The following is a 16,649-nucleotide window of genomic DNA, read 5'->3' on the forward strand; positions in this document are numbered from 1 at the left end:
TAAATGGTCTGAAATTATTTTTGACTAAAGATAATGTGAGTGGAGAGAGTATGTAATTTAACTGGACAGTGTGGATTTTTGTTTACATTTATTTCACAGAAATAATGATATCTAGCCTTTATTCCATCTTCCATGATCTTTTGCTGGATAGGACACCTGAAGCTCCATGGTCTCTTTTATTTTATGCTTAGCTTGAAAATGTTGAGCTAATATTGTTTTATGAAGGTGGGCTGGTAAGAATTAAAGGAACATCTTTGTAAGGACTTCAGTGGGAAAAAAAAAAAGGAGCCTCTCTAGATGTGGTACCTGTCATCTTGATATTCTGATAGATTGACTTTCTTTTAGGTATGGAAGGGGAAAACGGCCAGACCTTTATTTGAAGGAATGCTAGACTTTTAGAATATATATACATGTGTGTGTATTTGTTTTGTTGGTTGCTGATCAGTGATTTTCATTTAACTTTCAGTTCATACCAACCTCAGCATTGCTCTACATGTGTTGCATCTTCTCATGACTAGGAAAATTTACTGTGAGAAAAACTAGTTCTCTCAGGGATCATGTCTACGTTTTTTCCACCTAGGAGTAAAAACCAGATATTTCTTAAATAGACTACAAAAACTGAATGAGTTTTCAATTGCAAAACTGAATCACCTTGATTATGCTGTTTTAAATGTTAAGCATATTTTTCCCTTAATTAAAATAACATGATAAGCTTGACCTTCTTTAACCTCTAAAGAATTAAAAGTGCCAATCTTAGCATTCTTACTCTATTTAATGTATTTTCTCTCTTCCACTTCGTAAATATGATGGAAAATGTTTGTTGAAGAGTGTTTTGGGGATTTATCTTTTTAGTTTTGGAATCTAAACTAATTCTTAATGAAAATAAAATCCCCAAATTAGGCTCATTATTGCTTTTCTAACAATGGCTTCAACAATCATATATGAATACCAGGAAAAAAGGGAAAGAATACATAAAATGAACTTTATATAACAGCATGCCATTGCCAGAAATTAGTATCTAAAATAGAATGTGATGGGTCAGTTGGGGTTCAGAACTTTATGGCTTTTTAGTTAGTCTTCGTGCAGAGCCTTTTCAGTTTAGTGGCTCCTTTTAATGTTGCATAGAATGTCTTGCTATTCTAAAAAGGCACACTGATGAAATGATAGTAACAACTCTGCCATCGTTTCACTAATATATATGCTTCATTGGTATGTTCACTGTTTATGTTGCACTAGCCCGTGGCTTTCTATGGCATTTAAATTAGTATGATAGATTCAGCCTTACTTTGCAACATTTTAGTATTTTTATAATAAAAGGAGTATTTCCCTCCATCTGCAGGTGCTGCTGCTTTTTCAAACGAAGGAAAAGGAAAACCATACAGCGCCACAAATGACTCTGGACACAGACAGATCATGGGGAGTTACTTACATGTTCATCTGCTGTCTTGTGATTAAAATCATCTCTGTAGTGACCACATATATTTTCAAGAACTCACTGTTAGAAACAAAAATGTCATACTTTCATACTTCATTTTGTGGTTGTCTTACATTCGTATTTTTTTCTAATTTAACTTTTATGGAAGCTTTAAAGTTTTGTCAAAACATGAGTGCTTTGCCCATCATTGAATGGAATGGACCAATGAGGTGGTATTGATGAATTACAGTTCTGTAGAACATTTTTCAGAAGCTCTCCTCCTGTTGTAGAAAGCAGTACAGTATCTTAAATGTCAACCAATTATATACCTAATCTGATTTTTATAACTTCTGTGAGAGAATAATCAAAGAGGAATTTTCTCCCCAGTGGATAATGCAACAGAGAAAACAGAGTTGCCCAAATATTTAAAAGAAGTTATCCCTTGAGAAGATCATTATCTGTGTGACATCTGCATTGATTTCACTGTTACTGTCGGTACTGCTATTCATGAGTCATATTAACATTCTCTCTGTGAAATCATGGTACAGTTACTGCCCAGAGGTACTGAGGAAAAAGCTCTATAGGTTTGGCAGATGGTAGTGGTAAAATGAATCACAAGTAGTGTGGTAAATATGAGCTCTGCTTTTGTTGCACCACTAAGTGAAGTACAGTGTTGTCGAAGTGGCAAAAGCGCTTATTTTTTAAAAATGCAAAATATTTGTATAATGTAACTTTATGCTTCCAGGTAATAATGTATGTTAGACAGCAAGAAATGAATACTTTGAGAAATGAGATATGTTGGAGTTTTTTGAAAAATACACTAAGGAGAAGGAATAAATGTGAATCTCACCGCATCATATGAGGCTGAAATCTAAGGAGATCCCACTGAAACCTGCTGCTGAACGATTACATTCACCTTAAGCAGAAAACTTTGGATGTGCCACACAATGGTGTCTGTTTATTAATTATTTGCCCTTTGATTTTAAAAAAAGACCCTCAGCAATAAAAACGGGGTCACTCTATTGCCCTCTGCACACATTAGTCTCTTGTATTCAACTTTGCTGGTTCTCTGGAATTTTCCTACTTTTTAGCGTAATTGTGATGATTGAAAACTATTTTGGAGAGGATGGGTCAGGTGCTTTGTCCCCATAGTCTTTTGAAGTGCCTGCATATGAACAAAGTAATGGTTCTGTAAAAAAAGGAAACCCATTCCACTTTTCAAGTATGCTTTGTTTTAAGCCATGAAGACACAGGTATACTTTTGTCACATTCTACTAGCCAGAATTTGCAAGGAGAGTTAAGACAAAAAGACTGGCTAGAAAGATAATTATGTTGTTCAAATCTCACATTCACCTTTCCTTCATGAACTTGTTGCTTACTCCTTCCACTCAGCCCCTTCTTTTTGTCTTTAAGTGTGTGCCTCCGGGCATGCTTATTTATTTTTATTGTCTCAAGGTAACATTTAAAATATGTAATTAAAGTAAATAAATCTACATTTTTGACATTATTGCATTTACAGGAATTTAACTGTACTTTGTAATTTATTTTTCTTATTAGCCAAAAGTTCAGTGCATTGTTTTTGATGAATTAGGCACCCATATGAATACCGCAAATCAGGACATTATCATTGTTGCTCTGAATCTATGAATGATCTTTATAAGTTCTTGATTTTAAAGACCTACACTCAGCCTAGAAAACACTTGTATAATTTGGTCAACAGTTTCCATTTTATCTATTTGTATACTGTCATGATGTCTTAAACTACAGGAGTTACATACTGAGTTTTTATTTTTGTTTGCTTTGAGCAAGGTAGATGGATGTTTTGGCCATTATAATGTGAAACCACTTCTTTCTTTACAGTATTTGACCAAATTTGTGTGTCTATGATATTTGTAAATACATGCGATATCTGTATTTCTTATCATAAGCCTGTTTAGTTTTATTCTCAGTAGGGTTTTTGGACTGTACAGTGTTTATATGATCTGAACTCCTTATACATAAGAAGGTGTGTATATTAATCCAATTATGGACTTAAAATATTTTAAAACTATAAATACCCTTATTTGCTGCAAAGACCAGTGTGTAGACATTTGCTTTTTAGCAATATTTTTAAGTGCTCCATTTTAATGCCAAGGAATAAGTCTTTTGGCAACACAAACTGGTCAATAATAGGTAATGCAGGTATGTTCAGGTTAAGCCAACAATGTTTTGCATTTTTATGCTTCTTTTCTGTCAACACTAATGAAGTCAACATTGCCTGAATGTCTGAATAATGAAACACATCCCTGTTTAAAAGTATGTAACTGAAAAAGAAATAAAAAATAAAGGTAGTTTTTTTAAACTTGCTCTTTCCCCTTTCCTCTAATATGGGTAAAATAATGCTACTTACTAATTGAAGACAGGAATTTTAAAAATTCAGTTTATTTAATTTACTAAATGTGAAAAGCAGAGCTAAAGGAACATTCATTCGTTTGTGTTTTTTGATTTTGTTTTGCTTTGTTGGAACCCTATTGTAAAGAGTACATACCTGGAAGTATCTAAGCTTTCTTTAATGAAAGTTAAAAAAAATTTTTTATACTTCTCTGAACTCCTTAATAGAGCAATTAATTAGAACTAATGCCACTAATAAACCGAGGGAAACAAACTGAATCATTTCATTCCTTTTCAAAAATGAAGTCATATTATGATGTTCACAGAAATGAAATATTATTAAATCCAATTTTAAGTGAACGACTTTAATATCATTCCAGATAAAGAGCATATATCTGTGACAGTATCTCACAGTTCATCATTGTGCTAGGTGCTTTAAGGTGCTCTGCTTACTGAAAGATGCCAAAGGTAAGATAAGTCAAAGCAGCACACACTAAGCCCGTGTGTGTCCATTAAGCACCACCATTCAGAAAGAATAAGATATGGAGATGAAACGTAACAGGTTAAGCATGGGTTAAAAGGCCCTGTCTAGAAATATCTGACCTAAGATTAGGTTTCAATCTGAATGACTGTATAGTTGCATTAGCACCCTTTGCTTTTGCAAGTGACAGAAACTTAACATGGCTTCAGCAATAGGCATGCACATTGTTACATTTAACTGAAAAGTCCAGTGATAGGAGTAGCTTCAGGCATGCTTGATCCTGGTGCAAAGTTCAGGAGTCTGTTTTTCTCTGTATCTCTCAGTTTTGCTTCCTACTCTGCTGTTTTCATTGTCAGGGAGATTCTTCATGTGTGATGGTAAAGTGACCACCCAGCAGCTTCAGACTTCTGCCATAATCTCAGCCAAAACAAAGGACAGTTTCTCTCAACAGTTCCAACAAAAGCCTAAGACTGACATTTATTCCTTCATTGGTTCACATGCCCACCCTCGAGCCAACTACTGTGACCCAGGGAATGTTGTTCTCCCATCTTCAGAGGACACACTGAACTGAGAAATAAGGTAGAAGGGGGTGTTCCCCAAAAGGAAATGAGGATATTGTTACCAGAAGGAGAGTGAATGGATTCTGCGCAGGCAATCTAGATATCTTCAGTCATGGTGAGAAAAACAAAATAGAGTATAAAGGCAAACTTAATTGTTTTAAATTAGAAAACATTGTTATTACTGAGACTTTTATTAATGTGAATATATTATTGGAAATCACTAATATAGTGAATGAATACATTTGAAAAATGTTTTGGACTCAGGTAAAAACAGGTCATAAGTACCCTATTTGATGTGCTTTTGTTTAGTTTTAAAGGTTTTTGTGATAGAATTGGATTAGTAGAGTTAAAAGCTAACCTTTCTGCTAGAAGAGAAATAAATTGAATTATAAAGCTTTGCTGATGTTTGGGTTAACTAGTTTCTTCTCTGACCATCTCTAATACAGACCCACATATTATTTTCTTAGGAAATTTACTTCATAAGAATACATGGATCGTAACCAAAGAAAGAACTACATATAGAAGTATTATCAGGTAATACTGCTGGGATATGAACATGGTTTTAGAAAGAACAGTTGTTCACAGCAATGTTTACCATACTGTGATTTTACTCAAATTGAAGAACACTCCTGCACTGCTCTAGACTAGGGGTTGGCAAACTTTTTTGTAAAGTTTAGGATTTATGGGCCAAAAGGCAAAATTAAGGCTTTTATATACTTGTGTAATGAGAAAGAAAACAAATTTCCACTACTTTTTTATTGATGAAATTAAAAATATATATGAACACTTGAGTACAAATTTTTTGTAATACAGGTCTAATGGTAAAAATTAAGTTATTTTGAGAGGATAATATTTCACTTAATTGGGGTTTGAAATCGATTGCAAATGTTCATCTGTTATGCTGATCTGTAATGTGATTTTACGTATTTCATCTCTGAAAATGTCTTCATACAGAAAGATACTACCAAATACTGTTATCAGTCCACAAGTGTGTGGATGTTAATTGAGCATATTCACCATTTGGAAGGTGTTTATAGAATTCCATTAGATTCTGCTCTTGATATTTGCCTTTGACATATCATTACATCGCAGATTAATTACTTCCTTTTAAAGTTTAGATGGATGCTCCTTATTTATACAGTTAAGTGGATTTTGTAATATGGAAATTTCCTGTGCACTTGGATTGAGATCCAAAGATGTAGCTGGAACTGCAGTTGAGTTTGGAAAACACATCCACTGCAAATTTGTGTGGGAATGGATATCTTGCTGCTCGTGTTAACTAGACAGCATGGGAAGTGTCTAAAGCAGCTTGACATAACTTGTGATTTAAACAGCATTAGTTGTCATCAAAATGACTTTGTTGCAGTATAAATTTCACATATAAGTGCTGTTTTGCCTTGTAATTTTTAAGTTGAAGTTATTAAGAAACATTATCAAATCTGCAGCAAAAGCTAATTTTCAAATCCATTCAGTGTTCGTTAATAATAGGTGAGGGTGATACTCATTCAGAAAAAATTCACTTTTGGTCCTGAGCTCAAAAAATTGCAATAAAACTTTATTACTTTTATCAAACTGCTGTGTAGTTGGGCAAGTCAGGATATTCAGTTTCTGTTTCTAATAAAAATGGAAGTAATGATAGTTAAGACTGCCAAGAGTGAATTAAATTCACCATTGACTTTACTAGTTCATTAACGTGATATTCAAATAGTTCCCACAAAATACCTGCTGATGAGTAATATAAAGCATAAACATTGACTTTAAACATTTTACATTTTCACAAGCTTTGTAAATTTGCCCAGTAAACCCTTTTCTGCTCCACATGTCTTTACCACCATTGTTACTTCACATCTTAGCAGATTCTCCTTTAATTAGCACTGATGTTTTCTTAAGTTCTTTAAAAATATTCTTTCTTATAGTTGTTCCATGGAGACTATTCACAGAAGGTACTTCTTGAGGCACTTCAAACTCAGTATTGACTTCCCTAGTAATCAATAGCTGGCAGTATTGGTAACATCTGTTGACTCTTCAAAAGCCAAATCATTTTGCCTTGTCTTTTAGTTGGCAATTGATGTCTTCAAGCAACTGTCCTTGCTAAAAAGCTAGTGGTCTTCAACATGTTTTTCTCCTCTGGACACACTTTTTAGCTGCTGCAGTCAAACACAATTAGCTTTAACTCACCATCAATAAAGAGCATTCTTTGCTTGGCTAACAAATGAGCCACTTGGAAAGTAAGTGGCTTGCACCCTCATTCTCATTTTTTTTGTGTGTTTGAATAAATTCTATTGTGATGAGATATTCTGTTTTAAAGTTTTCTAATTGTTCTTACTGTTGCTTTTCTGTGAGTTGGGGATATTGTGATAAGTGCTTAGTCTGGTAATGTGAAAATAAATTGTATTCTTTTAACACAGCTGAAGTGTCATTGCATAATAAACATGATGCTTTGCCATATAGTTGTATAACAAAATAATCCACGTTCAACTGTGCCTTAGAAGCGCAACACTCAAAGTTCACCTTACTTTTTTTTACATAATTAATATTCATTAGTAATAAAAAATAATATAATGTCTGTATGACAGTATGTGTGGCACTTGAAATGCTGTCAAATTATAACTGCATCACTGAGATTTGTAGTGTGTTGAACAGCAGTGTAAAGCAGTGAGAGCACCACATATGGTCTCTGTCACAACTATTCAACTCTGCCTTTGTAGCATGAAAGCAGCCATAGACTATGTAAATGAACGAGTATGGCTGTGTTCCAATAAAATTTTATTTATGGACACTGAAATTTGAATTTCATATAGTTTTTATGTGTCATGAAGTATTCTTTTTTTTTTAACCCATTTAAAAATGTAAGTACCATACTTAGCTCGTGGGCCAAGTAATAACAGGAGGCGGGCTAGATTTGACTTGTAGACTGTAATTTGCCAACCTCTGTTCTAGACCACATTGGAAAGATATGGATGTTGGAGGTTAATTTTTTTTAATCTAATTGAGTGACACAACTTATCAAAAGATAACTTTTCTTCACTTTATAAAAGGAAGGGTCATTTTGAAGTAACATCAAGAATTATGATAATGTTCAAGAAAATACATCATAGCACTTATGGGAGTTAGAAATAAATGAGATAATTCCAGCTCCCATATGAACTTAGATGTTGAAGCAGTGAATGGTCTTGGAAAGAGCATGAATTTGGGGACCAAACAAATTTAATTTGATTCTCAGCTTCTTCACTTTCCTTGTGAGAACTGTGGCAAGTTATTTGACTTCTTAGCATCAATTTCCTCACCTCAGATTGGAGTAATGCCTTCTTTGCAGCATGTCTCTGAAGTTTGGCAATGATATTTATAATAGCTCTCCGTGCAAGCTGCCATTTACCATTTCTTTCATGGTAAACTATAATTGAAAACTGAGCAGCACCTTTATTTCTCACACAGAGTGTATGCTTCTGCTCCTTGAGACAGGAACAAGGTCTGGTATTTATTAAACTGTGTCTTAGATTGAAGCTGTCATTCCTATCTGTTTAAAAATACTTGCACACTAATTCTATCGCATTGCACAATTGACTATTTTGACTCAATGGCATTGATAAATTCAAAATCATTAATTCTATACCTTTTTTGATAAAAAAAACAGCAGAGGGCAAGGGCAAAACCCTATATCAAGTCACTGTAATCCTGCCTTAAGGTGAATATCAATCCACTGAACGCATAACAGATACCTAAGAGGTCTCTCTAATCCTTCTCTACCGCTTGACTACCATTAGCTATTTATGATTTTCTGAAATCTAGGTGAACCATTCAGTCCATTTCTTTGCCCTCCCATTCTCATTATCCCATCTGAAAAAGGAACTGGATTTAGTTTGCAATGTCTTTTCCTAGTGAATCCATGTTTACTTCTAAAGATCACCATTTCTAATATTACAAATTGCCTTTTAACTAATTCAGTCTAATCTTACTTGGATTCAACATTATTTACCAACCTGTAGCTGTATAATCTACCCTTTTCTTTTTTTAAAATAGGAATTTCATTTCCAGTCTAGTCTTTTTGCCTTGCTCCATTTACCATCTGCCAAGTCTCTCAGGATGGCTTTTGTCCAGGTCTGGAGACTTAGTTGTTCTTTGAAAATATTTGTACATGTGATGGGCTTCATTTCCTTCTTGCTTTTCCCCCTCATCCCCCACTTAACTTTCTAGACTGAAGATCATTCTTGATTAAAAAAAAGATGGTAAAAGAAAATTTTTAAAGAAGCTAAGTCTTACATTCTTTTTGTCATTCTTCAACCCTTTCCTTACATTTGGCTCTACATGTAGTTTATAAAACCCTTTTTTATTGACTTTAGCTTTTTTTATCCTTTTAAGAAATCATCAGCTAATTGGGAGGGGAGGGTTAAAGATTTTACCATTTCTTATATTCATTTGCTATGCACACTCTATTTATTTCCAGTCTTTTAAGAGTCAAACTTGTCAGAAGAGACATTTTTTGCAGGCTTGCTCCTTTTTTCCCCCCCTTATCAGAACCATTTTTAATTGCAGAACTGGAATCACAGTCTTGAGTTCCCTTCACTAGGTATCACCAATCTTAAGATGAGATGATCACATTGTCTCAAGATTCCTGACCCTACCACTTTATCAATCACTTCCTTCTTGCTGGTCATTTTGGTGGTCCAGAGTAGGAATTTCAATTTTTGCTATCTCTATTTTCTGGAAGATTAGTTTTTTTGGCATATAAAGAATTGTCAGATGCTCTGGTTATGTTAAAATAAGAGAGAGGTTGTTTGGACAATCGGAGCCCTGTATCATGACTAAACTTTGTTTCCCAATTCTGGGCTTTTTAAATTAAGGTTTATGTATTCAACTACTTTTTTTTTTTTTTTTTAACACCTTGTTTCAGGCAATGGGCTATGTGCTTAAATCTGATTTTCTTTTTCTGGCCTGGCATTCTGTAATGTATTTTCATAGTTGTATCCTGATGTTTTCCTCTCTTCTTTTCCCACATATTTTCCACAGTGCATTTTACCTTAGGTGTCCAAATTTCAGTGTTATAAGTCCAGGATACTTCCCTATACCTCTCTTCTCATTTGTGTGTATTCCAATCAGGAATCTCGCCATACCCAGTATCAGTAACTCCTGTGTCATATCTACCATGCCCTGTTTTTATCTAAGTTTTGTTGTTTATAGCTCTTGTCTGTACATTAGTGTGAAGACTGCTGGGTGTTGTTTTCAAACTTCCTGCTTAAGTTCTCTTCTTGAGTGAATCACTTGGCCATCTCTAACCTGATGGTGTATATAACAGCCACTTTCTTGTTTTTTATCTGATCTTTTCACCCGCATCCTCATTCAGTTAAAAAAATCTCTTTAACAAGTCAAATATACTCATACCGATATCTCATGAGATGATATTCTACCCATTTTAAATTGTGCCTTGGAAATTAAAGTCTCATTTAAAAATACCATATGGGCAAGAAAATCACTTACTTCCTTCTTGTACTTTGTATTTTGTCCTGAATCCCATACTGACTTTGTCAGGATGCCCTAAATATTCTATAGTCAGCTTTTTTTGGAATTTAATATTATAAATTGTGTATAAATATGTAAATATATAAAATGAATTATAAAAATTTGGCAATTAGAGCTATTTTTCCTCCACAGTAATTGGTGCTTAAGCTACTTAAATGGCAACAACAGCTGAAAATAGTACCTTGACACATTAACATCCGGACAAACCTGTATGGTCTCTTCTACAGGTTTGGCTGGTAGAAGACCGAAAGAGAGACTAAGAATTGAAAGTACTTATTTCTCACATTCAAGAAAGGTTTAAGACTATTCTTTAGTCAAAGTCCTAAGTTGCGAACAAGCAACCACTGTTAATCAAGATAACTTCCAATCAATTCACAAGCGCTGACAGTGAATCAGTGACAATATCACTGCAGTGGCCCTGCTTCTGAAAATGAGCAAGTCGACAGCAACCTGACTCCAGCCTTCTGAAGCGGAGCAAATCAGTGACAGCCCCACGTTTGCGGACAACAGCTGAGCAGAAGTGCCTCACTCCAGGGGCCACACTCCTGAAAGGCAGCTGGCCAGCAGCAGCCTTCCTCCCGTGACACACCCCAGGGGTTTTAGCAGCCTTTTTGGTTTCCCTAAACCCTGCTGCACCATTGTAAATAGTTCATTTTTTACATTTTTCTCTATTACTCTGTGTTCCCTCTCTCCTTCTGTGAAGCCGACTGATACATTGAGGTACTAGGAAAAAAATTTTTTTGAGTAATGGATTTTAATGTAAAAAAATGTTTGGAAAGTACTGCCCTAAGTCATCGGGGAATATCATATTCATTCCTTATGTGGTACTTAAGAAAACAGAAAACTATATATTCTCTATATTAATAGTATATAGAAAGATTTCTATCCTAATGTATTAAGCAAGATCTGACACCTGGATCAACAAAGCTTTCATGGTCAAGGCTATCTACTTGTGCCGACTCATTTCTCAAGAAGGCCTGCTTGGCAAAGTAGATTAAGCCTCCTTTGTGTACCTGTTAAGAGAAACAGCTCTGAGTTTTAGGTCTCTCACAGAAGGATCAACTATTATCAGTGGTGTTGGGCAGCTAGAGTCTCAGCTACTGGGGGGGAGGGGGTATGGGACCCTGAAGGAAAGGTAGCAGCGAGAAACTGGGCACCGTTAGGGCATAGGATGCTGTGGTTGAAGGTTTGGACTTTGTAGTTGGATAAACCTGTGTTTAAGTAAGTCATGGTTCTGACACTTGATGGCTCTATGACCTTGGGTAAACTGCTTAACCTCTCTAAGCCTCAGTTGCCTCATTTCAAGAAGGAAATTAATAACACTGATTTTACTAAGTTTTGGTGAGGAAGATGTGATATGTTCATTGTAGCCAAGTTTGGCTCGTAGTAGGTGCTCAATTAATAGTAGCTGTTGGCTATTATTTAAGCAGTACAGGGCAGAAAATTACCAAGGAAAAGATGATGTGATGGAAACCTCGATTGTACATTTAGCATGAAACTGAGGCATATGTTTGTAGTAATTCAAATATCTGTGAATGATGCGTTTGTGGCAAGGAACAAATCAATGGGGAAATTAAATTTATTTTGGAGATAACAGAAAAAAAGACTACTGAGAGAGATGGTAGTGATTCTAGTGACTAAGTGTCATATGTTCCCTCTCTCTCTTCTCTTCCACCTCAACAGGGACACATTGGCTTCAGAGAAGGAGGACTGGAATAGGAAATTAGAAATGTGTTCTGTTCAGGAATTAACCCCTAACTAGCTTTGTCAATCTTTCTGGGTATCCATTTCATCTCTAAGGGAACTGTTAGGGACTGAAAGTTTGTATCCCCTCAAAATTCATATGTTGAAACCGTAACACCCAGTGTGATGGTTTTAGGAGGTGGGGCCTTTGAGAGGTAATTAGATGAAGTCATGAGGGTAGGGCCCCCACTATGGGGTTAGTGTCCTTGTAAGAAGAAGAGAGATCTGAGTTCTCTTTCTCTCTCTCTGCCACGTGAGGGCACAGCGAGAAGATAGCCCTCTGCAAGCAAGGAAGAGGACTCTCACCAGGTACCAAATCTGCCGTTCCAGCACCTTGATCCTGGACTTCCCAGCCTCCAGAACTGTTGTTTAAGAAACCCAGTCTATGGTATTTTGTTTTGCCAGCTTACGCCGACTAACACAGATTTTGATACCAAAAAATGGAATGCTCTTGTAACAAATACCTAAAACTGTAAAAGTGGCTTTGGAATTGGGCAAGGGGTAGACGCTGGAAAAATGTTGAGGTACATGCTGGATAAAACTGAGATTGCCATGATGGGACTATTAAAGGTAATTCTAGTGAGGACTCAGAAAGAAAAGAGGAGAGCCGTAGAGAAAGCCTCCATCTCCTTAGTAAGAATACATAAATTATGCCAGCAAAAAATGTTGGTGGAAAAATTGATAGTAAAGGCTGTTCTAGTGAGGTCTCAGATCAATATGAGGAAAAGACTGTTGGACAATGGAAAATAGGTGATTCGTGTTACAAAGTGGCAGGGAACTTGACTGAACTGTCTTATAGTGTTTTGTGGAAGGTAAGACTTGTAAGTGATGAAATTGGATATTTAGTTGAGCAGATTTCTAAGCAAAGTGTTGAAGGAGAGGCTTGGTTCCTCCTGACTGCTTAGAGTAAAATGTGAGAGGACAGAGATGAATTGAAGAAGGAATTGCTAAGCAAAATGGAACCAGAACTTAAAGATTTGGAAAATTCTCAGCCTATCCATATTGCAAAAAATGGAACAGCTTGTTCTGAGGAGAACGTTAAGAGTGTGGCTGAACAACCATTTGATAAGGAGATTAATATGGGTGTGAACCACAGACTAAATCAACTACCCCAGGAGAAACACTGCCACTTTGAACTGAAGGGAACAGAGTTGGGATGAAGTGAAAGAAGGCTGTCAGATTTCTTAGATCCTACAGGACTGGATCATACAGCTATCCAGCTGTGAACATGTGCTATTCTTTTTTTTTTTAATTTATTTTATGGAAGTATAGTTGATTTACAATGTGTTAATTTCTACTGTACAGCAAAGTGATTCAGTTATACAGATATATACATTCTTTTTCATATTCTTTTCCATTATGGTTTATCACAGGATACTGAATATAGTTCCCTGTGCTATACAGGGACCTTGTTGTTTATCCACTCTATATATAATTGTTTGCATCTGCTAATCCCAAACTCCCTATCCATCACTCCTTCACCCCCAACCCCCTTGGCAATCACAAGTCTGTTCTCTATGTCTGTGAGTCTGTTTCGTGGATAAGTTCATTTGTGTCATATTTTAGACTCCACATATAAGTGATAAGCATATGGTATTTGTGTCTCTCTTTCTGACTTTCTTCACTTAGTATGATAATCTCTAGGTCCATTCATGTTGCTGCAGATGGAATTATTTCATTCTCTTTTAGAACATATGCTGTTCTTCAAGACAAGGAAAGAATGATCCAGAAGGCAATTCAGAGATCATAAGAGCTGCCTGCATATTTTCTAAGGTTGGGGCCATCACCTCAGTTTCAACAGGTCAGACAGTGGCTGCCTGGAGCCTTGCAGGTGGGGCTGCCCAGAGCCTAAGGATTGCGACCCATCAGGCAGAGCTACAGGTGAGATTGCTGTCCCAGTGGCCTTAAGGCAGAGCATTGAACCAAAGGGGATTATTCCTGAGCTTTAAGATCTAATCATATTTGCCTTGCTAGGTTTTGGACTTGCTTGGGACCCATCACCCCTTTTTTCCTTCCAGTTTGCCTTTTGTAATGGGCATGTCTACCCTATGCCTAGCCCACCATTGTGTTTTGAAAGCACATAACTTATCTGGTTTCACAGGTTCATAGCTGGAGAGGAATTTTGCCTCAGGATGAATCATACCTCAAGTCTCTTATCTGATTTAGATGATATTTTGATGAGACTCTGGATTTTGGACTTTAGAATTGATGCTGGAACGAGTTAAGACTTGTGGGGTTGTTAGGATGGAATGAATATATTTTGCCCATAAGGGTGACATGAGTTCTGGTGATGAAATGTTATGGACCAAATGTTTGTGTCCCCCTAGAATTCATATGTCGAAGCCTCTAATCCCCAATGTGATGGTATTTGGAAGTGGGGCCTTTGGGAGGTATTTAGATTTAGATGAAGTCATGACTGGGGGAGGGGGGGTACTATGATGAGATTAGTGTCCTTATAAGAAGAGGAAGAGAAACTGGAGCTCTCTCTCCCCCCACCACCCCACCACCGAGGACACAGTGAGAAGGCAGCTATTTGCAAGCCAGAAGGAGAGCTCTCACCAGGAACTGAATTTGTTGGTACCTTGATCTTGAACTTCCCAGCTTCTAAAACTGTGAGAAATAAATGTCTATTGTTTAAGCCACCCAATCCACGGCATTTTGTTATAGCAGCCTGAGCTGACTAATACAGAAACTGGTTGAGAAAACTAACTTAAAGTTTCCATGAAGATGATTCTGTTAGCCTTTGACATCTTCACAAGAATGTGATAATCAAATGAAATAATACATTTGGAAGACATTATGATCTCTAAAGTGGGGATTTCCACACCTAACTGGAAGTCAGAGTCACTTATAGATAGTACTTTTTTCTTGTGTTTTTTTTTTTTTCAAAGAAGAAGATTCTTGGGCCCTCCTCCTAGGCATTCTGATGGAGGAAAAGAGAAACTCTTCTTAAAGAACTCCTCTCATAATTCTCGTGTATCACTAGGTTTGGGATGCATTACTCTGAAACAACCTTCCTAAATTGTCCTTGAAGGTGGTGACTTAAGGTAAACTTCTGAGAGTTGGCTACTGAGATGTCTCTTTAAAATACCCTCTTCCCTGGTATGGTACTCTTAGTGCTGTTCGGCAAGTATTTCTGGTTCTCCCCTTGTCCAATCACATGATAGTGCTGTACTTCCTGCTCTCTTGTGGTTGGGTAAGACCATGTGACTCACAGCCTAGACCATTGTTTTCTGACTCCACTCAGTGTTTTAGCTCCTGACTGGCCTCCCTCCACAGACCTGGGCCAACACTTGCCCAGTCTCCTGTTAGATTCTTCCCCCAGTAAACACAGTCAAGCCCCTCCAACCCCAAAGACACTCTCCATTGATCATGCTCCCCCATCCAGTTGTTCTTCTATTTTTCTCCTTTTCACTCAGCCACGTGTCTTGAAAGAAGAGTTACAGTATTGTCCTATGATATTCCAGTGCCTGAATCAATGTGTAACATTACCACTGTGTGACCCTCCCAGGCCCAGCCTCTATGTGGTCTGCTTTGAGGTCCAGGACTGTAATGGTAAAAACTATAGTATTTACTTCATTTGAAATACTTTTTTTTTTTTTTTGCTTTTGTGAGCATCCATGGCTAAGTATGTACAGATGTAAGGAAAAATTTTAAAAACTCTTAGAAGTCAGGCGGTGTGACATTTAGGGGGATTTTTGGCTAAAACCCTTCTCCTGACCAGGTCCCAGGTTAATTAATAGGTTCTTTTCGTAAGACAGTGAGTGAAAGGTCCAGAACACCAAGGGACAGATTCAGTCTCTTCAGGAAAGACCCTTTTATTTTCCACTTAATATAAAGTGGTTATTAGATATTGTCCTCACCAGTTTCTCAGTTCTCTCCTGATGTAGCTTCCTTCCTTGAATTATTCAAAAAGCCTAAAGAGTGAAAACAGCCAAATGAGAGGTGTGTCTGTGGTTAAGCTCCATGATGTAATCTGGTCATTGCTCCCTTTTTAATACACCAAAGAACATCAACAATAATGATATTCAAGCCCAATTTAACCTTTCACAGGACAATGAGAAGTAGATCTCCTCTCTTCTCAAATAGAAATGTTCAAAGATGAAAATATTCAAAAGTTCTGATGCCACAGAGAAAGATAAAATGATTAAAAATGATTGCTTGGGGTTGTTTCCTCCCCTGGTTAAAAGCTATAAAATTACTCCTGGGGAACAAAAGAGCATGTTTTGTGTTACACTGATATCCAGGAGATGGTTCATTTTTATCCCAGAGGAAGGAAGAGTGGCCATTTGGCCAGAGGCCAAGAAACCTTGGCCAAGTTTTCTAGAAGCCCCCTGACAAAGATAGGCCTAGATGAAGAGGGGAAACTCTAATTTATTAACTTAAATAATTTTTCTTTAAAAGTGGTGAGGTTGTGAGTGAATTTAATGTTTTAGATTTTTTTCCAGTGTTTTGCAAATGAAAATTTAGAACCAATGAAATGAGTGGAAAGATGAGGAAACAGAAACTTTGGATACAGGCTCTTCTTTCAGGAAGCTTGGCTGAGAGAAAAGGAGAAAGAGGA

The 16,649-nt window shown here is 36.6% G+C and overlaps 1 protein-coding gene across 4 annotated transcripts in view; it reads left to right on the forward strand.

Moving 5' to 3' along the window:
• Window positions 1-4,164, forward strand: part of CSNK1G3 (casein kinase 1 gamma 3) — a 129,114-nt gene extending 124,950 nt beyond the window's left edge. For all 4 annotated transcript variants that reach the window (XM_082652114.1, XM_082652116.1, XM_082652115.1 and 1 more), the window contains one exon: window positions 1,340-4,164. In XM_082652114.1, the coding sequence (XP_082508240.1) occupies window positions 1,340-1,394 (55 nt within the window). In that variant the 3' untranslated portion in view covers window positions 1,395-4,164. The remainder of the gene's footprint in view (window positions 1-1,339) is intronic.
• The last annotated feature ends 12,485 nt before the right edge of the window (window positions 4,165-16,649 follow it).

The sequence above is a fragment of the Grampus griseus genome (genome assembly GCF_964374135.1).
Source record: "Grampus griseus genome assembly, chromosome: 3".
In the NCBI taxonomy this organism is placed as follows: Eukaryota; Metazoa; Chordata; class Mammalia; order Artiodactyla; family Delphinidae; genus Grampus; species Grampus griseus.